Below are 21,625 nucleotides of genomic sequence, written 5' to 3' on the forward strand. Positions count from 1 at the left end.
TGAAACAAGGCGGTTTTATTTTATTTTTTATACTTGCCAGTGTGTTTAAAAACTTGAAAACAAGTTTGAACTAACATATATTTGGGGTGCAATAGGGCTATGTTTAGTTTAACACTCGCACAGCACAGTATTCAATTAATATTCAATAAAAACTGTACCTGTAAAATAGTGACAATTACTGTAGTAAAATTTGCCAGACTATAGCACTGAGACACAGATTGCACTGTAATGCTGTAAACAAAGTGAACTGCTCATAACAAAATGGTGCCAGTCACTTTTATCGCAATCGCACAAAGATTACAGCACTGTTTCAAAATCCTTGGAGGTTGAACTTCAGCTCCACAAAGCGCTGTATTAGCGAATCGCTGTAAAGTGAAGCGCTGTAAAGTGAGGTATACCTGTACATCTCATGCACCTCCTGCTAATCATGGTGCTGACATATTGGTACCTAGGTTACACTGCAGGTATGTAAGAGTTACTGCACATTATACACTAAATATATCTCATGCGCCTCCTGCTAATCATGGTGCTGACATATTGGTACCTAGCTTACACTGCAGGTATGTGATAGAGAGTTACTGCACATTATACACTAAATACATCTCATGCACCTCCTGCTAATCATGGTGCTGACATATTGGTACCTAGGTTACACTGCAGGTGTGTGAAGGAGAGTTACTGTACATTATACACTAAATACATCTCATGCACCTCTTGCTAATCATGGTGCTGACATATTGGTACCTAGGTTACACTGCAGGTATGTGAGGGAGAGTTACTGCACATTATACACTAAATACATCTCATGCACCTCTTGCTAATCATGGTGCTGACATATTGGTACCTAGGTTACACTGCAGGTATGTGATAGAGTTACTGCACATTATACACTAAATACATCTCATGCACCTCCTCCTAATCATGGTGCTGACATATTGGTACCTAGGTTACACTGCAGGTATGTGATAGAGTTACTGCACATTATACACTAAATACATCTCATGCACCTCCTGCTAATCATGGTGCTGACATATTGCTACCTAGGTTACACTGCAGGTACGTGAGGGAGAGTTACTGCATATTATACACTAAATACATATCATGCACCTCCTGCTAAAAATGGTGCTGACATATTGGTACCTAGGTTACACTGCAGGTATGTGATAGTTACTGTACATTATACACTAAATACATCTCATGCACCTCCTGCTAATCATGGTGCTGACATATTGGTACCTAGGTTACACTGCAGGTATGTGATAGAGAGTTAATGCACATTATACACTAAATACATCTCATGCACCTCCTGCTAACCATAGTGCTGACATATTGGTACCTAGGTTACTCTGCAGGTATGTGATAGAGATTTACTGCACATTATACACTAAATACATCTCATGCACCTCCTGCTAATCATGGTGCTGACATATTGGTACCTAGGTTACACTGCAGGTATGTGATAGAGAATTACTGTATATTATACACTAAATACATCTCATGCACCTCCTGCTAATCATGGTGCTGACATATTGGTACCAAGGTTACACTGCAGGTGTGTGAGGGAGAGTTACTGCACATTATACACTAAATACATCTCATGCATCTCCTGCTAATCATGGTGCTGACATATTGGTACCTAGGTTACACTGCAGGTATGTAAGAGTTACTGTACATTATACACTAAATATATCTCATGCACCTCCTGCTAATCATGGTGCTGACATATTGGTACCTAGGTTACACTGCAGGTATGTGAAGGAGAGTTACTGCACATTATACACTAAATACATCTCATGCACCTCCTGCTAATCATGGTGCTGACATATTGGTACCTAGGTTACACTGCAGGTATGTGATAGAGAGTTACTGCACATTATACACTAATTACATCTCATGCACCTCCTGCTAATTATGGTGCTGACATATTGGTACCTAGGTTACACTGCAGGTATGTGAAGGAGAGTTACTGCACATTATACGCTAAATACATCTCATGCACCTCCTGCTAATCATGGTGCTGACATATTGGAACCTAGGTTACACTGCAGGTATGTGAGAGTTACTGCACATTATACACTAAATACATCTCATGCACCTCCTGCTAATCATGGTGCTGCCATATTGGTAAATAGGTTACACTGCAGGTGTGTGAAGGAGAGTTACTGCACATTATACACTAAATACATCTCATGCACCTCTTGCTAATCATGGTGCTGACATATTGGTACCTAGGTTACACTGTAGGTATGTGATAGAGAGTTACTGTACATTATACACTAAATACATATCATGCACCTCCTGCTAATCATGGTGCTGACATATTGGTACCTAGGTTACACTGCAGGTATGTGAAGGAGAGTTACTGTACATTATACACTAAACACATCTCATGCACCTCCTGCTAATCATGGTGCTGACATATTGGTACCTAGGTTACACTGCAGGTATGTGAGGGAGAGTTACTGCACATTATACACTAAATACATCTCATGCACCTCCTGCTAATCATGGTGCTGACATATTGGTACCTAGGTTACACTGCAGGTATGTGATGGAGAGTTACTGCACATGTGCAAACACATCATCAGCACTGGAAAGCAGTGAAAGCTAAATTTCAAAATGGCGGCACCCATGACTATAGGATATGGGGAATAACCTCAATACTATGATTATAAAATGTATTTACTGTTTATTGTCGCTTTAATGCACTTCATTGTGCTTGTCTGCATAATAAATCACAAACTGACGTGATATTTCAGTACTTTATAGGTAGTTGCAATCTAGACGTATATTATTTCATTGTGGTGTCATTCATATAGATATAATTAACGAACCTGTGTTCTGAGTTGGCGTATGTAGTGTGCACTATTTTTTACCTAAATTTTACGCTTCTTGAAGTTGCTGAAATTTAACAGGAAATCACAAGTAGTGAGGTTAGTTTGGCAGAAAAGTTATGTTTTAAGGCACAGAATGCATTTTATAAAGATATTATACAAGCTAGTCTGTGTACGCAGTGTTGCTTTTTTATACAATATATATGTGTCCTTGTAAGAAAATGTGTAAACATTGGTGAGTTCTCTCTGGTTTGCAGAAACATAATAATATGTATAGTGTTTGACCATTATGAGTCCTGTTTCTTTCATTTGTGTTAAATTGAGGCCAATGGCGAATTTCGTGGCCTCAGGTTTAGGTTAAAGGGAAATAATACCCATTTGCTAAACCACTTAAAAGTGATGCAGCATAGCTGTAAAAAGCAGACATGAAAATATCACCAGAACCTCTCTATGTAAAAAAGGAAGATACAGTATTTTACCCCAAAATGTCTTCAGATCACACTAGTAAGTGCTCTGTAAATGTTTATCCTTTAGTCACTGTCAGTTGCAAGTTTAAAATAAAACAGTGAATTCGCTTTCTCAGTGCTGTTGTCACACTTTGCTTTACTGTGATCTCATGAGATTACACTGAAATATTGCAAGATGTCATTTTAAACTTATGGGAAAATAACATGACTGTGCCTGCACCCTCTCTAGCAAGTCCTGGGACTAGCATCCTGATTAGCTGCTGAAAGTCCCTTTACAAAGGCATGTGGCTACGGAGGAAATTCTGATCTAAAATAACGTGCTTTTTTGCATAGAGATGTTCAGATGATATTTTCTAGGCTGCTTTTTACAGCTATGCTGTATCACTTTTAAGTGCTTTGACATTTACCATATCATGTCCCTTTAAGGTAGCTAATTTATTCCCTGAGGTAGAGGTCATTTATACAGCCAATCATATGTCTTCTTTTCTTTGTGTGCAGGTTCCACCAGCTCCTCAATATCAGATCACTGGGCCCTCAGATTAAATGGGAGCAAAAGAGAGAGTCTGGTGTCTCGGGCAACCACCAACATCACCACCCTGCCTCAAATTCCCGACTCACCCGTCTTCCTGGATAAGGAGTCTCACCCTGACAAAGGTCAGTAGCGCCGTTCAGTTTCTAAATAGTTAAAAAAAAACAAAAACATTAATAGCCAAAAAATCCTATAATTTCCATCAATATTGTTAACTTTTTATTGGTTAGATGTTATCTTATTATGGAAGTGTTTTACACTTAAACACATCTTGATTTTTGTGTAAAAATTGTCCCACACTCCTTATAGAGAGGTCACACATCATATTGTGTAACCTGCAAATGAAACAGCTGGTCTAGACACTTTACAGCATAGGAGACCTAGCTTACAGACCTACTGTAGCTTACAGACCTAGTTTACAGACCTAGCTTACAGACCTACTGTAGCTTACAGACCTAGCTTATAGACCTACTGTAGCTTATAAACTTAGTTTACAGACCTAGCTTACAGACCTAGTTTACAGACCTATCTTACAGACCTAGTTTACAGACCTAGCTTACAGACCTAGCTTACAGACCTAGTTTACAGACCTAGCTTACAGACCTAGTTTACAGACCTAGTTTACAGACCTAGCTTATAGACCTACTGTAGCTTACAAACTTAGTTTACAGACCTAGCTTACAGACCTAGCTTACAGACCTAGCTTACAGACCTAGTTTACAGACCTAGCTTACAGACCTAGCTTATAGACCTACTGTAGCTTACAAACTTAGTTTACAGACCTAGCTTACAGAATAAGTTTACAGACCTAGCTTACATACCTAGCTTACAGACCTAGTTTACAGACCTAGTTTACAGACCTAGTTTACAGACCTAGCTTACAGACCTACTGTAGCCTACGGACCTACTGTAGCTTACAGTCCTAGTTTACAGACCTAGCTTACAGACCTAGCTTACAGACCTACTGTAGCTTACAGACCTACTGTAGCTTACAGACCTAGTTTACAGACCTAGCTTACAGACCTACTGTAGTTTACAAATTTACGGCTAGATTACGAGTTGTGCGTTAGGGTAAAAAAGCAGCGTTAAGAGGTTCTAACTAATAGTTACATTGTAGCTAGCTTAGGGTTTATTTTTTATTTTACAGGCAAGTTTGTATTTATTTTAACTAGGTAGAATAGTTATTAAATATTTATTAACTATTTAATAACTACCTAGCTAAAATAAATACAAAAGTACCTGTAAAATAAAACCAAACCTAAGTTACAATAACACCTAACACTACACTATAATTAAATAAATGTACTAAATTAAATACAATTAAATAAATTACATACAATTAGCTAAATTAAATTAGCTAAAGTACAAAAAAAACCCCACTAAATTACAGAAAATAATAAACAAATTACAGATATTTAAACTAATTACACCTAATCTAATAGACCTATTAAAATAAAAAAAAGCCCCCCCAAAATAAAAAAAAACCCTAGCCTAAACTAAACTACCAATAGCCCTTAAAAGGGCCTTTTGCGGGGCATTGCCCCAAAGTAATCAGCTCTTTTACCTGTAAAAAAAAAATACAAACAACCCCCCAACAGTAAAACCCACCACCCACACAACCAACCCATATAAAATACTATCTAAAAAAAAACTAAGCTCCCCATTGCCCTGAAAAGGGCATTTGGATGGGCATTTCCCTTAAAAGGGCAGTTAGCTCTTTTGCCGCCCAAAGTCCCTAACCTAAAAATAAAACCCACCCAATACACCCTTACAAAACACCCTTAAAAAAACCTAACCCTAACCCCCTGAAGATCGACTTACTGGGAGACATCTTCATCTAAGCCGGGCCGAAGTCCTCAACGAAGCCGGGAGAAGTCTTCATCTAAGCCGGGCGAAGTGGTCATCCAGACGACATCTTTTATCTTCATCCATCCGGCGCGGAGCGGGTCCATCTTCAAGACATCCGACATGGAGCATCCTCTTTTGCCAACGGACTAACGACGAATAAAGGTACCTTTAATTGACATCATCCAAGATGACGTCCTTTAGAATCCGATTGGCTGATAGAATTCTATCCGCCAATCGGAATTAAGGTAGAAAAAATCCTATTGGCTGATGCAATCAGCCAATAGGATTGAGCTTGCATTCTATTGGCTGATTGGAAAAGCCAATAGAATGCCAGCTCAATCCTATTGGCTGATTGGATCAGCCAATAAGATTGAACTTCAATCCTATTGGCTGATTGCATCAGCCAATAGGATTTGTTCTACCTTAATTCCGATTGGCTGATAGAATTCTATCAGCCAATTGGAATCTAAGGGACGCCATCTTGGATGACGTCACTTAAAGGTACCTTCATTCGTCGTTAGTCCATCGGCAGAAGAGGCTGCTCCGCGCCGGATGGATGAAGATAGAAGATGCCGTCTGGATGAAGACTTCTGCCCGTCTGGAGGACCACTTCGCCCGGCTTGGATGAAGACTTCTCCCGGCTTCGTTGAGGACTTCAGCCCGGTTTGGATGAAGCTGTCTCCCGGTAAGTCGATCTTCAGGGGGTTAGTGTTAGGTTTTTTTAAGGGTGTATTGGGTGGGTTTTATTTTTAGGTTAGGGACTTTGGGCGGCAAAAGAGCTAACTGCCCTTGGTTTTAATGTTGGGGGGTTGTTTGTATTTTTTTTAACAGGTAAAAGAGCTGATTACTTTGGGGCAATGCCCCGCAAAAGGCCCTTTTAAGGGCTATTGGTAGTTTAGTTTAGGCTAGTGTTTTTTTTATTTGGGGGGGGGGGCTTTTTTATTTTAATAGGGCTATTAGAAGAGGTGTAATTAGTTTAAATATCTGTAATTTGTTTATTATTTTCTGTAATTTAGTGGGGGGGGGGGGGGTTGTACTTTAGCTAATTTAATTTAGCTAATTGTATGTAATTTATTTAATTGTATTTAATTTAGTAATTGTATTTAATTATAGTGTGGTGTTATTGGTTAGGTTTTATTTTACAGGTACTTTTGTATTTATTTTAGCTAGGTAGTTATTAAATAGTTAATGACTATTTAATAACTATTCTACCTAGTTAAAATAAATACAAACTTGCCTGTAAAATAAAAATAAACCCTAAGATAGCTAGAATGTAACTATTAGTTATATTGTAGCTAGCTTAGGGTTTATTTTATAGGTAAGTATTTAGTTTTAAATAGGAATAATTTAGTTAATGATAGGATTATTTATTTAGATTTATTTAAATTATATTTAAGTTAGTGGGTGTTAGATTTAGGGTTAGACTTAGATTTAGGGGTTAATAACTTTAATATAGTGGTGGCGACGTTGGGGGCGGCAGATTAGGGGTTAATAAATATAATGTAGGTGTCGGCGACATTGGGGAAGGCAGATTAGGGGTTAATAAATAGTAGGTAGATGTCTGTGATGTTGGAGGCAGCAGATTAGGGGTTAATACATATAATGTAGGTGGCGGCGGTGTCCGGAGTGGCAGATTAGGGGTTAATAATATAATGCAGGTGTCGGTGATGTCGGGGCGGCAGATTAGGGGTTAATAAGTGTAAGATTAGGGGTGTTTAGACTCGGGGTTCATATTAGGATGTTAGGTGTAGATATAAAATGTATTTCCCCATAGGAATCAATGGGGCTGCGTTAAGGAGTTTTACGCTGCTTTTTTGCAGGTGTTAGACTTTTTTTGAGCTGGCTCTCCCCGTTTATTCCTATGGGGAAATCATGCACGAGCACGTTACACCAGCTCACCGCTGACTTAAGCAGCGCTGGTATTGGAGTGCTGTAATGAGCAATATTTTGCTCAACGCTCACTTTTTGTCTTTTAACGACGGGTTTATGAAAACTCGTAATACCAGCGCTGCATGTAAGTGAGCGGTGAGGGAAAACTGCTTGTTAGCACCGGACAGCCTCTAACGCAAAACTCGTAATCTAGGTGTTAGTTTACAGGCCTAGTTTACAGACCTAGCTTACAGACCTAGCTTATAGACCTACTGTAGCTTACAAACGTAGCTTACAGACCTAGCTTACAGACCTAGCTTACAAACTTAGCTTACAGACCTAGCTTACAGACCTAGCTTACAGACCTAGCTTATAGACCTACTGTAGCTTACAAACGTAGCTTACAGACCTAGCTTACAGACCTAGCTTACAAACTTAGCTTACAGACCTAGCTTACAGACCTAGCTTACAGACCTAGTTTACAGACCTAGCTTATAGACCTACTGTAGCTTACAAACTTAGCTTACAGACCTAGCTTACAGACCTAGCTTACAAACTTAGCTTACAGACCTAGTTTACAGACCTAGCTTACAGACCTAACTTACAGACCTAGCTTACAGACCTACTGTAGCTTACAAACTTAGCTTACAGACCTATCTTACAGACCTACTGTAGCTTACAAACTTAGCTTACAGACCTAGCTTACAGATCTTGCTTTATGGCCTGGGTGAAGGCTTTGGGTGGGAGATAACACAAAGTTTACACAAAGTTAAAGGTGTTCAGTTCAAATGGACTAAAATAAAGGGCTGGTGAAAAAAAAAAAAGAATTTTATGTAATGGTCAATCCACCCACAGCTTCTTGTGCTTCGTTAATTTGATTATTTTTATTATGGTATGATAGTCATCAGTCATGTGTATATATAATATTTGTATATGTTGTTATGGATTTGTGCTTGTGTGTATATACATACATAAACAGACACACACACCTGCACACACACACAAATACACACACACATATATATATACACAAACACACACACACCTGCACACACACAAATATACACACACATATATATACACAAACACACTCTCACACACAGACACCTAGACACACACAAATATACACACACACAAATACACACACACACATCTATATACACAAACACACACACACCTGCACACACACAAATATACACACACATATATATATACACAAACACACTCTCACACACAGACACCTGCACACACACAGACACACACACAAATATACACACACACAAATACACACACACACATCTATATACACAAACACACACACACCTGCACACACACAAATATACACACACATATATATACACAAACACACTCTCACACACAGACACCTAGACACACACAAATATACACACACACAAATACACACACACACATCTATATACACAAACACACACACACCTGCACACACACAAATATACACACACATATATATATATACACAAACACACTCTCACACACAGACACCTGCACACACACAGACACACACACACTCACACACACAACTAGCTTTGATGTATGCTTTTTGTAACAATAACTTTCTCTGTGAAATATAAAGATATATAATTTATAAGTATATACTGTATATCTGAAGTCCACGTGATATTTCCAATTTTCGGTGGTTCAAGTGGTTTCTTGTCTCAAAAATAAAAACAAAACTTACTTCCTTGAAAAAGCTGTACGTCTACGGCGAAACGTACATCGAAACGTCATAGCCATGCCCCCACTGCGTTCACCTGGACAGGTATCACAATAGTGTAGCGGTATTGAGCATAGCAGGTCCTGCACTCTATCCGCATCCATCCGACCAGGGTTTTGTGATTCCTAGCCCACTTACACTTCTATGTGGACAGATACCAGAGTGACTTTATGTATGGTGGTAAATTTGTGGCTTTTTATTTATTTTAATGGTTTTAAATAAACATATGTCATTTCTTTCCTATGACATGGAGAGTCCACAACGTCATTCCAATTACTACTGAGATATTTAACTCTTGGCCAGCAGGAGGAGGCAAAGAGTACACTAGCAAAGCTGTTAAGTGTAACTTCCCTTACCCATAACCCCCAGTCATTCTATTTGCCTCTGTCAATGGAGGTTGTACCTTTTATGGGTACTTTTCCCTGCAAGCAAGGATTAGGAGCTATGCTGTGTCCATGTCAATCTCTTTAGTAAGAGAAATGGTGGCTGTTAGCAGTTAGAAAGCGGTCAGGTGGTCTTTGCTTTGTTTCTAACATTATGCTACCCCTATTTGGAAAACCAGGGTTGGTTACTCTGTATTTTCTTTCTCTTCAGGTCCCTGATAGATATGGTAATCTATCACACCTAGAAGTGCTCCTGCCCTACAAAAAAACAGGTAAAGGCCTTTTCTCTTGTAAGGTGTATCCAGTCCACGGATTCATCTATTACTTGTGGGATATTCTCCTTCCCAACAGGAAGCTGCAAGAGGATCACCCACAGCAGAGCTGTCTATATAGCTCCTCCCCTAACTGCCACCTCCCAGTCATTCTCTTGCAGCTCTCGACAAGGGAAGCAGCTAGAGAGATGTGGTGCATTAATGTAGTGGTCTTTGATGATCTTAGCAGGTTGTAACTAAGATCCATTGCTGTTCTCACACATAACTGAAGAGATGGGTAACTTCAGCTGGGGGAATAGCGTGCAGGGTCTCCTGCTCTGAGGTATGTGCAGTTTTAATTTTTTCTAGAGAAATGATAAGCTAGAAAATGCTGACAATACCGGATTTATTTAAGGTAAGCCTGATTACAGTGATTTAATAATGACTGGTATCATGCTTGCTGTAAAGGGTAATATTTTTATTATTTACTCACATTACTGAATAGATATAACGTTTGCTTGAGGTGTATAAACGTTTATTTCATATTGGTGATAAAACTTTATTCTGGGGCCCAGTTTTTCCACATGGCTGACTAGATTTTGCCTAGGGATATTTTTTTAAGACCCTCTCACTTTGAGTACAGGTTGGGAGGGGCCTATTTTCCATTAGTTTTTGCAGCTTGAGACATCCAGCTTCCCTGAAGGAGTCCCCTGAACATATAGGACCTCTCTAAGGGGTTTTCTCTTGCAAGGTGTATCCAGTCCACGGATTCATCCTAACTTGTGGGATATTCTCATTCCCTACAGGAAGTGGCAAAGAGAGCACACAGCAGAGCTGTCCATATAGCTCCCCCTCTGGCTCCGCCCTCCAGTCATTCTCTTTGCCGCTCTAACAAGTAGCATCTCCACGGGAGGGTAAAGTGAATGTGGTGTTAGATTTGTAGTTTTATATCTTCAATCAAAAGTTTGTTATTTTTAAATAGTACCGGTTTGTGCTATTTACTCTCTGGCAGAAATATGATGAAGAATTCTGCTGAGAGGAAAATTATTTTAGCATGTTGTAACTAAAATCCATTGCTGTTCCCACACAGGACTGAGGAGTACCAGAAAACTTCAGTTGGGGGGAACAGTTTGCAGGCTTAACTGCTTTGAGGTATGTTTCAGTCATCTTTTTTCTAGTCAAGACAAGATAATGCTAGAAGACTGACAAGATTCCCCATGTGGGAAGGGTAAGCCATGTTCTGAGACTTAGTATAGAACTAGAGGCTTATTTAAGAGGGCTCAATAGACTGGTTATCACTTTTGCAGGGCAATCGATGATAATGGATGCGTACCTTCATATTCCTATCCACAAAGATCACCATCAGTTCCTAAGGTTCGCTTTTCTGGACAAGCATTACCAGTTCGTGGCTTTTCCCTTCGGGTTGGCCACTGCTCCCAGAATTTTCACAAAAGTGCTAGGGTCCCTTCTAGCGGTGCTAACACCGCGGGGCATTGCAGTAGCACCTTATCTGGACGACATCTTAATACAGGTGTCGTCTTTTCCCAGAGCCAAGGCTCATACAGATATTGTTCTGGCCTTTCTAAGGTCTCACGGGTGGAAGGTGAACACCGAAAAAAGTTCTCTGTCCCCGCTCACAAGGGTTCCCTTCCTGGGAACATTAATAGACTCGGTAGAAATGAAAATATTTCTGACGGAGGTCAGAAGGTTAAAGCTTTTAAGTACTTGCCGAGCTCTTCATTCCATTCCTCGGCCATCTGTAGCTCAGTGCATGGAGGTAATCGGATTAATGGTAGCAGCAATGGACGTAGTCCCTTTTGCTCGAATTCATCTCAGGCCACTGCAATTGTGCATGCTCAAACAGTGGAATGGGGATTATGCAGATTTGTCTCCTCAAATCCAACTGGACCAGAAAACCAGAGATTCTCTTCTCTGGTGGTTGTCTCAGGATCACCTGTCTCAGGGAATGTGCTTCCGCAGACCGGAGTGGATCATTGTAACGACCGACGCCAGTCTGTTAGGCTGGGGCGCGGTCTGGGGCTCCCTGAAAGCTCAAGGCCTATGGTCTCGGGAAGAGTCTCTTCTCCCGATAAACATTTTGGAACTGAGAGCGATATTCAACACGCTCCAGGCATGGCCTCAGCTAGCAGCGGCCAAATTCATCAGATTTCAGTCGGACAACATCACGACTGTAGCATACATCAATCATCAGGGAGGAACAAAGAGTTCCTTAGCGATGAAGGAAGTAACCAAGATAATCAGGTGGGCGGAGGATCACTCTTGCCATCTATCTGCAATTCACATTCCAGGAGTAGACAACTGGGAAGCGGATTTCCTAAGTCGTCAGACTTTTCACCCGGGGGAGTGGGAACACCCGGAGGTTTTTGCTCAGCTGGCCCAGCTATGGGGCGTTCCAGAGTTGGATCTGATGGCGTCCCGTCAGAACACCAAACTTCCTCTTTACGGATCCAGGTCCAGGGACCCCAAGGCGGCATTGATAGATGCTCTAGTAGCGCCTTGGTCCTTCAATCTGGCTTATGTCTTTCCACCGTTTCCCCTTCTCCCTCGGCTGGTAGCCAGAATCAAACAGGAGAAGGCCTCGGTAATTCTGATAGCGCCTGCGTGGCCACGCAGGACTTGGTATGCAGACCTAGTGGTCATGTCATCTGTCCCACCATGGACACTGCCAATGAGGCAGGATCTTCTAATACAGGGTCCATTCAAGCATCCAAATCTAGTTTCTCTGCAGCTGACTGCTTGGAGATTGAACGCTTAATTCTATCCAAGCGTGGGTTCTCTGAATCAGTCATAGATACTCTGATCCAAGCTAGAAAGCCTGTCACAAGGAAAATTTACCATAAGATATGGCGGAAATATCTTTGTTGGTGTGAATCCAAAGGTTACTCGTGGAGTAAGATTAGGATTCCAAGGATATTGTCTTTTCTCCAAGAAGCATTGGAGAAAGGTTTGTCAGCTAGTTCCTTAAAGGGACAGATATCCGCTCTGTCTATCCTTTTACACAAGCGTCTGGCAGAAGTACCAGATGTTCAAGCGTTTGCACAGGTTTTAGTCAGAATCAAGCCTGTCTATAAACCTGTGGCTCCTCCATGGAGTCTAAATTTAGTTCTTTCAGTTCTTCAAGGGGTTCCGTTTGAACCTTTACATTCCATAGATATTAAGTTATTATCTTGGAAAGTTTTGTTTTTGGTAGCTATATCTTCTGCTCGAAGAGTTTCAGAATTGTCTGCTTTGCAGTGTAATTCACCCTATCTGGTGTTCCATGCAGATAAGGTAGTTTTGCGTACCAAACCTGGTTTTCTTCCTAAAGTTGTTTCTAATAAGAACATTAACCTGGAAATTATTGTTCCTTCCCTGTGTCCTAATCCAGCTTCTAAGAAGGAACGGCTTTTACACAATCTTGATGTGGTTCGTGCTTTGAAATTCTATTTACAAGCAACTAAGGATTTCAGACAAACATCATCTTTGTTTGTTGTCTATTCCGGTAAGAGAAGAGGTCAGAAAGCGACTGCTACCTCTCTTTCCTTCTGGTTGAAAAGCATCATCCGATTGGCTTATGAGACTGCTGGGCAGCAGCCTCCTGAACGGATTACAGCTCATTCCACCAGAGCTGTGGCTTCCACTTGGGCTTTCAAGAATGAGGCTTCTGTTGAAAAGATTTGTAAGGCAGCGACTTGGTCTTCACTGCATACTTTTGCCAAATTTTACAAATTCGATACTTTTGCTTCTTCAGAGGCTATTTTTGGGAGAAAGGTTTTGCAAGCAGTGGTGCCTTCCGTTTAGGTTACCTGTCTTGTTCCCTCCCTTCATCCGTGTCCTAAAGCTTTGGTATTGGTATCCCACAAGTAAGGATGAATCCGTGGACTGGATACACCTTGCAAGAGAAAACAGAATTTATGCTTACCTGATAAATTACTTTCTCTTGTGGTGTATCCAGTCCACGGCCCGCCCTGGCAATTAAGTCAGGTTAAAATTTCTTGTTTAAACTACAGTCACCACTGCACCCTATGGTTTCTCCTTTTTTCTCCTAACCATCGGTCGAATGACTGGGGGGCGGAGCCAGAGGGGGAGCTATATGGACAGCTCTGCTGTGTGTTCTCTTTGCCACTTCCTGTAGGGAATGAGAATATCCCACAAGTAAGGATGAATCCGTGGACTGGATACACCGCAAGAGAAAGTAATTTATCAGGTAAGCATAAATTCTGTTTTTGTGCCTTCCAAAGTCATTGTATGGGCATGTAGGGTCACAGTAGAGCTGTGGCAGTTTGTTGTGAAAAAAACGTTTATATTGTTTTTTTGATCCGGTTTTGAAACTAAGGGGTTAATCATCCATTTGTAAGTGGGTGCAATGCTCTTTCAGCCTATTATACACACTATAAAAATTTCGTAAGATTTACTGCTTTTTTCACTGTTTTAGCAGTTTCTGTGATTGTTTTTTTCTCTTAAAGGCACAGTACCGTTTTTTATTTTTTGCTTGTTCACAGTTATTAAAGTGTTTTCCAAGCTTGCTTGGATGACGTCACTTAAAGGTACCGTCATTCAGTAAGAAGATTCCGGATGAAGAGGATTCCCCGCGTCGGATGTCTTGAAGATGGACCCGCTTCGCGTTGGATGGATGAAGATAGAAGATGCCGTCTGGATGAAGACTTCTACCCGTCTGGAGGACCATTTCGCCCGGCTTGGATGAAGACTTCTCCCGGCTTCGTTGAGGACTTCGGCCCGGTTTGATGAAGACTTCTGCCGCTTCCTTGAGGATGGATGTCTGGTCTTCAAAACTGTAAGTCGATCTTCAGGGGGTTAGTGATAGGTTTTTTTAAGGTTGTATTGGGTGGATGCCATTTTCAAGGCAATGGGGAGCTTAGGTTTTTTTAGTTAGTATTTTATTTGGGGGGTTGGTTGTGTGGGTGGTGGGTTTTACTGTTGGGGGGTTGTTTGTATTTTTTTTTTACACAGGTATTACTTTGGGGCAATGCCCCGCAAAAGGCCCTTTTAAGGGCTATTAATAGTTTAGTTTAGGCTAGGGTTTTTTTTTTATTTGGGGGGGGGGGTATTTTGATAGGGCTATTAGATTAGGTGTAATTAGTTTAAAGATCTGTTATTTGGTTTTTATTTTCTGTAATTTAGTGTTTTGTTTTTTTGTAATTTAGCTAATTTAATTTATTTAATTGTTTTAATTTAGTTAATTTATTTAATTGTAGTGTAGTTTTAGATGTTAGTGTAACTTAGGTTAGGTTTTATTTTACAGGTACTTTTGTATTTATTTTAGCTAGGTAGTTATTAAATAGTTAATAACTATTTAATAACTATTCTACCTAGTTAAAATAAATACAAACTTGCCTGTAAAATAAAAATAAACCCTAAGCTAGATATTAGTTATATTGTAGCTAGCTTAGGGTTTATTTTACAGGTAAGTATTTAGTTTTAAATAGGAATTATTTAGGTGATAATATTAATATTTATTTAGATTTATTGTAATTCTATTTAAGTTAGGGGGTGTTAGGGTTAGACTTAGGTTTAGGGGTTAATACATTTAGTATAGTGGCGGCGACGTTGGGGGTGGCAGATTAGGGGTTAATAAATGTAGGTAGGTGGCGGCGATGTTAGGGACGGCAGATTAGGGGTTAATAATATTTAAATAGTGTTTGCGAGGCGGGAGTGCGGCGGTTTAGGGGTTAATATGTTTATTATAGTGGCGGCGACGTTGGGGGTGGCAGATTAGGGGTTAATAAATGTAGGTAGGTGGCAGCGGCATTGGGGGAGGGAAATTAGGGGTTAATAAATATAATGTAGGTGTCGGCAATGTTGGGGGCAGCAGATTAGGGGTTAATAAGTATAATGTAGGTGGCGGCGGTGTCCGGAGCGGCAGATTAGGGGTTAATAAGAATAATGTAGGTGGCGGCGATGTTAGGGGCGGCAGATTAGGGGTTAATATTATTTAACTAGTGTTTGCGAGGCGGGAGTGCGGCGGTTTAGCGGTTAATATGTTTATTATAGTGGCGGCGATGTCCGTAGCGGCAGATTGGGGGTTAAAATTTTATTATAGTGTTTGCGATGCGGGAGGGCCTCGGTTTAGGGGTTAATAGGTAGTTTAAGGGTGTTAGTGTACTTTTTAGCACTTTAGTTGTTATGAGTTTTATGCTACGGCGTTGTACCATAAAACTCTTAACTACTGACTTTAAAATGCGTTAGGGATCTTGGAGGTAGAGGGTGTACCGCTCACTTTTTGGCCTCCCAGGACAGACTCGTAATACCGGCGCTATGGAAGTCCCATAGAAAAAAGACTTTGTGAAGTTTACGTAAGTCGTTTTGCAGTAAGGCACTGGGGCTGGTATACTGGCAAGGTTTGTATTCTCATTTATCACTAATCTTCGCACTCTGCAGTAAAAAAGTTAACGTTTACATTTAAAGAAACAGTAACGTTTTTTTGAATGTGATATTTTTATTAAATTTTAAGATATTTATTTAATTAATTTTCAATTGTGAACCAGTATGGATCAAGGGGCCCTGCAAAATGTTCCTTGCTGTTTTAATGCCATTGTGGAACCACCAATCCCTTTCTATCCCTCATGTATTGAGAGGACTTTAAGTTATAAAGAAAAGATTTTTGCTGAGCCAACCTCTTCTAAAGCGGATGTTGTCCAGGAGTTGAGGTACAATATATGCTTTCCCCTCAAGCGTCTCAAATTTACTGCCCTCACAAGCAGTGCCCTGTGCCTCCTCTCTAACTTCTGCTGCAGTTACTTTATGGGACATCGCATCACTCATGTCTTCTACAATTTCTGATGTGCTGTCTGCTTTTCCAATGTTTACAGGGAAAGCGTAAGAGAAAAATCAGACACTCAGTAAGCGAGGTTTCTGATGCAATTGTTGCGGTTTTAGCTACTTTAGATGACAGCGACTCCACGGTAGTTGTTGTTCCTAAGAAGTCCAGTAAGCTGAACAGATATTTTGAGGTTCCTTCCTCGACAGACGTTTTTCCTGTTCCTGACCGAGCTTTTGAGATTATTACTAAGGAGTGGGAGAGACCTGGTATTCATTTTTCTCCATCTCCTATTTTTTAAAAGATGTTTCCTGTAGCCAATTCTATCAGGGAGGCTTGGCAAACAGTGCCCAAGGTGGAAGGGGCTATTTCCACCCTAGCTAAGAGAACTACTATCCCCATAGAGGATAGTTGTGCCTTTAAAGATCCTATGGACAAGGAGTTAGAGGGTCTACTCAAAAAGATGTATGTACACCAGGGCCTGCAATGGCAGCCAGCTGTGTGCATTGCTACTGTCACTAGTGCGGCGGCATACTGGTTTGATGCACTGTCTGATGTTATCAGGACAGAGACTTCTTTCGATGAGATCCAAGATAGGATAAATGCTCTTAAGTTAGCTAATTCCTTTATCACAGATGCTTCCCTTCAAGTTATCAAACTGGGAGCCAAGATTTCGGATTTTTCTATTCTGGCCCGCAGAGCCTTATGGTTGAAGCCTTGGTCTGCGGATGTGTCCTCTAAGTCTAAGCTTCTAGCTACTCCTTACAAGGGGAAGACCTTGTTTGGACCTGGCCTGACCGAAATTATCTCTGACCTCACGGGAGGTAAAGATCATCTTCTCCCTCAGGATAAGAGAAAACAACAAAAGGGACGACAAAGTAATTTTTGTTCCTTTCGAAATTTCAAGGGAAATTCTTCCTCTACTCCTCCAAGCAGGAACAGTCCAAACCGGCATGGAGACCCAATCAGTCTTGGAATACGGGAAAACAATCCAAGAAGCCTGCCATTGAATCAAAGACAGCATGAAGGTCATGCCCCCGATCCAGGACCGGATCTTGTAGGGGGCAGACCTTTATTCGCTCAGGCTTGGGTTCGAGATGTTCAGGATCCCTGGGCAATAGAAATTGTGTCCCAGGGATACAAAGTGGAGTTCAAAAGTTTTCCTCCCAGAGGCAGGTTTCTACTTTCAAGACCAGACAAAAAGAGAGGCGTTTTTACACTGTGTAAAAGACCTCTCCGATCTGGGAGTGATTGTTCCAGTTCCAATTTAGGAACAGGGTCAGGGTTTTTATTCCAATCTGTTTGTGGTTCCCAAAGAAGAGGGAACCTTCAGACCAATTTTAGATCTCAAGATTGTAAACAAATTTCTCAGAGTACCGTCCTTCAAGATGGAAACTATTCGTTCCATTCTTCCTTTGATCCAAGAGGGTCAATTTATGACAACAGTGGATTTAAAGGACGCCTACCTGCATGTTCCCATTCACAAGAATTATCACAAGTTCCTAAGATTTGCCTTTCTGGACAAACACTTCCAGTTTGTGGCTCTTCCTTTTGGTCTTGCCACCGCTCCCAGAATTTTCACAAAGGTTCTGGGATTGCTGTTGGAGGTACATCGGTTACGGGGAATTGCAGTGGCGCCCTATCTGGACGATATTCTAGTCCAGGCGCCATCATTACAAGACATAGTACTATCCTTTCTGCGATCTCCCGGGTGAAAGATAAATTTGGAAAAGAGTTCCCTAGTCCCAAATACAAGGGTAAATTTCTTGGGAACCATAATAGATTCCCTATCAATGAAGATTTTTCTGACAGAAGTCAGGAAATCAAAGATATTCGATACTTGTCTAGCTCTTCAGTCCACTCCTCGGCCATCAGTGGCTCAGTGCATGGAGGTAATCGGGCTGATGGTGGCGGCAATGGACATCATCCCGTTTGCTCGGTTTCATCTAAGACCTTTGCAGTTAAGCATGCTCAGGTAATGGAATGGAGATTATACCAATTTGTCTCCTCGAATACTACTGGAGCTGGAGACAAGAGATTCTCTTCAATGGTGGTTGTCTCTGGATCATCTTTCCCAAGGAACCTGCTTCCGCAGACCTCCCTGGGTGATCGTGACAACAGATGCCAGCCTTCTGGGATGGGGAGCACTCTGGGGCTCCCTAAAGGCTCAGGGAGTTTGGACTCAGTCAGAGTCCGTTCTTCCTATAAACATTCTGGAACTGAGAGTGATATTCAATGCTCTTTTGGCCTGGCCACAGTTGGCCACAGTCCAGTTCATCAGGTTCTAGTCAGACAATATAACTTCAGTGGCTTACATCAATCATCATTGAGGAACTAGGAGTTCCTTAGCGATGATAGAGGTATCCAAAATAATTCAGTGGGCGGAGGCCCATTCTTGCTGCCTGTCAGCGATCTACATCCCAGGGGTGAACAACTGGGAGGCGGACTTTCTGAGTAGGCAGACCTTTCATCCGGGGGAGTGGGAACTTCATCCGGAAGTATTTGCCAGTCTGACTCTCAAATGGGGTCAGCCGGAGTTAGATCTGATGGCATCTCGACAGAATGCCAAGCTCCTGAGATATGGATCGAGGTCCAGGCACCCCCAAATGATAGACGCTCTGGCGGTTCCTTGGACTTTCAGTCTAGCATACCTATTTCCTCCGTTTGCTCTTCTTCCTCGGGTGATTGCTCGAATCAAGCAGGAGAGGGCATCAGTGATCCTCATTGCTCCGGCTTGGCCTCGCAGGATTTGGTACACAGATCTGGTGGACATGTCATCTCTGCCACCTTGGAGACTTCCTTTGAGGAGGGATCTTCGAATTCAAGGGCCCTTCCTTCATCCAAATCTAGTTTCTCTGAAGCTGACTGCTTGGAGATTGAACGCCTAATTTTATCCAAGCGGGGTTTTTCTGAATCGGTCATTGAGACCTTGATTCAGGCTCGTAAGCCTGTAACTAGAAAGATTTACTATAAGATATGGCGTAAATATCTATATTGGTGTGAGTCCAAAGGCTACTCATAGAGTAGAGTCAGGATTCCTAGAATTTTATCTTTTCTTCAAGAAGGTTTGGAGAAAGGATTATCGACAAGTTCCCTAAAAGGTCAAATCTCTGCCTTATCTATATTGTTACACAAGCGTCTGCCAGATGTTCCAGATGTCCAATCATTTTGTCAGGCCTTGGTTAGGATCAGGCCTGTGTTCACACCAGTTACTCCTCCATGGAGTTTGAATTTAGTTCTCAACGTTCTGAAACGGCCTCCGTTTGAGCCTATGCATTCCTTAGATGTTAAGTTGTTATCTTGGAAGGTTTTATTTCTTGTTGCTATCTCTTCTGCTCGTAGAGTCTTGGAACTCTCGGCATTGCAGTATGAGTCTCCTTATCTTATTTTCCATTCAGATAAGGTAGTTTTACGTACTAAGTTAGGATTTCTTCCTAAGGTTGTTTCTGATAGGAACATTAATCAAGAGATTATTGTTCCTTCCTTGTGTCCTAATCCTACTTCTCAGAAGGAACGACTTTTGCACAATTTGGACGTGGTTCATGCTTTAAAGTTTTACCTGCAGGCGACTAAAGATTTTCGTCAGTCTCAACTGACAAAACTGAGTTTCAAGCTACGGCTACTTCTTTTTCTTCTTGGCTGAGGAGTATCATCTGTTTTGCATATGAGTCTGCTGGACGGCAGCCTCCAGAAAGAGTTACGGCTCATTCCACGAGGGCTGTTGCTTCCTCATGGGCATTCAAAAATGAGGCTGCAACTTGGTCCTCTCTTCACACTTTTTCAAAATTCTACAAATTTGACACTTTTGCCTCGGCTGAGGCCGCTTTTGGGAGAAAGGTTCTTCAAGCAGTGGTGCCTTCCATTTAGGTTCCCTGTCTTGTCCCTCCCGTATCATCCGTGTACTCTAGCTTGGGTATTGGTTCCCATTAGTAATTGAAATGATCCGTGGACTCATCGTGTCATTAAAAAGAAAACAAAATTTATGCTTACCTTATAAATGTATTTCTTTTTTGACACAATGAGTCCACGGCCCGCCCTGTTTTTGTATAAGACAGGTTGTTGGGTTTATAAACTTCAGACACCTCTGCACCTTATTGCTTCCTTTCTCTCCTTGACTTTGGTCGAATGACTGGGTTGGGAGTAGAGAGGTGATATTTAACAGCTCTGCTGTGGTGCTCTTTGCCGCCTCCTGCTGACCAGGAGGTGAATATCCCATTTAGTAATTGAGATGATCTGTGGACTCATCGTGTCAAAAAATAAATAAATTTATCAGGTAAGCATACATTTTGTTTTTCAAGCTTTTCCAGTTTGTTGCTTTTCCATTTGGTATTGCCATGGCTCCCAGAATATTCACAATGGTTCTGGAGGCCCTTTTGGCAATGGTACAGATCCCTGGGAATTGCAGTGCCGCTTTTCCTAGACAACGTCTTGCTTCAGGCGTCATCTTTTCAACTAGCAAAATATAATTCAGAGATGTTGTCGTCTTTTCTACGTTCCCTCAAGATGGAACGTGGATCTGGAATAGAGTTCCCTTGTTTCTTCTACAAGCGTGTGTTATATAGGGACAATCAGAGATTCCCTGTCCATGAAGAACGGATGTCAGAATATTCAAAATTCTTGCTTCGTATTTTTTTCTCCAGTCTGCTATTCGTCCATCAATTCTTGGAGTTTGAACATCTAGTCCTGTCTAGATGTGGTTTTTCTGAGGCGGTTATTGATACTATGCCTCAGACTCGTAATCCTGTTTCTTGCAGGATTTACTATAAGGTATGGCGTTTATACTATTTTTGGTGCAAATCTAAAGCTAGAGTCGGGTGAGGATTCCCCGAATTTTATCTTTTCTTCAGGATGGCCTGGAGAAGGATTTGTCAGTCAGTACTCTGAAGGGTCAGATTTCTGCACTGTTCATTTTT

At 41.2% G+C, this 21,625-nt stretch overlaps 1 protein-coding gene across 1 annotated transcript in view; it reads left to right on the plus strand.

Annotated features, from left to right (window-relative positions):
• The window catches only part of USP43 (ubiquitin specific peptidase 43), a 267,432-nt gene that overhangs the window by 237,836 nt on the left and 7,971 nt on the right, over nt 1–21,625 (plus strand). The window contains exon 15 of the mRNA XM_053710091.1: nt 3,800–3,955. Coding sequence (XP_053566066.1) covers nt 3,800–3,955 — 156 coding nt within the window. The remainder of the gene's footprint in view (nt 1–3,799; nt 3,956–21,625) is intronic.

This window comes from Bombina bombina, chromosome 1, assembly GCF_027579735.1.
Source record: "Bombina bombina isolate aBomBom1 chromosome 1, aBomBom1.pri, whole genome shotgun sequence".
Lineage (NCBI taxonomy): Eukaryota > Metazoa > Chordata > Amphibia > Anura > Bombinatoridae > Bombina > Bombina bombina.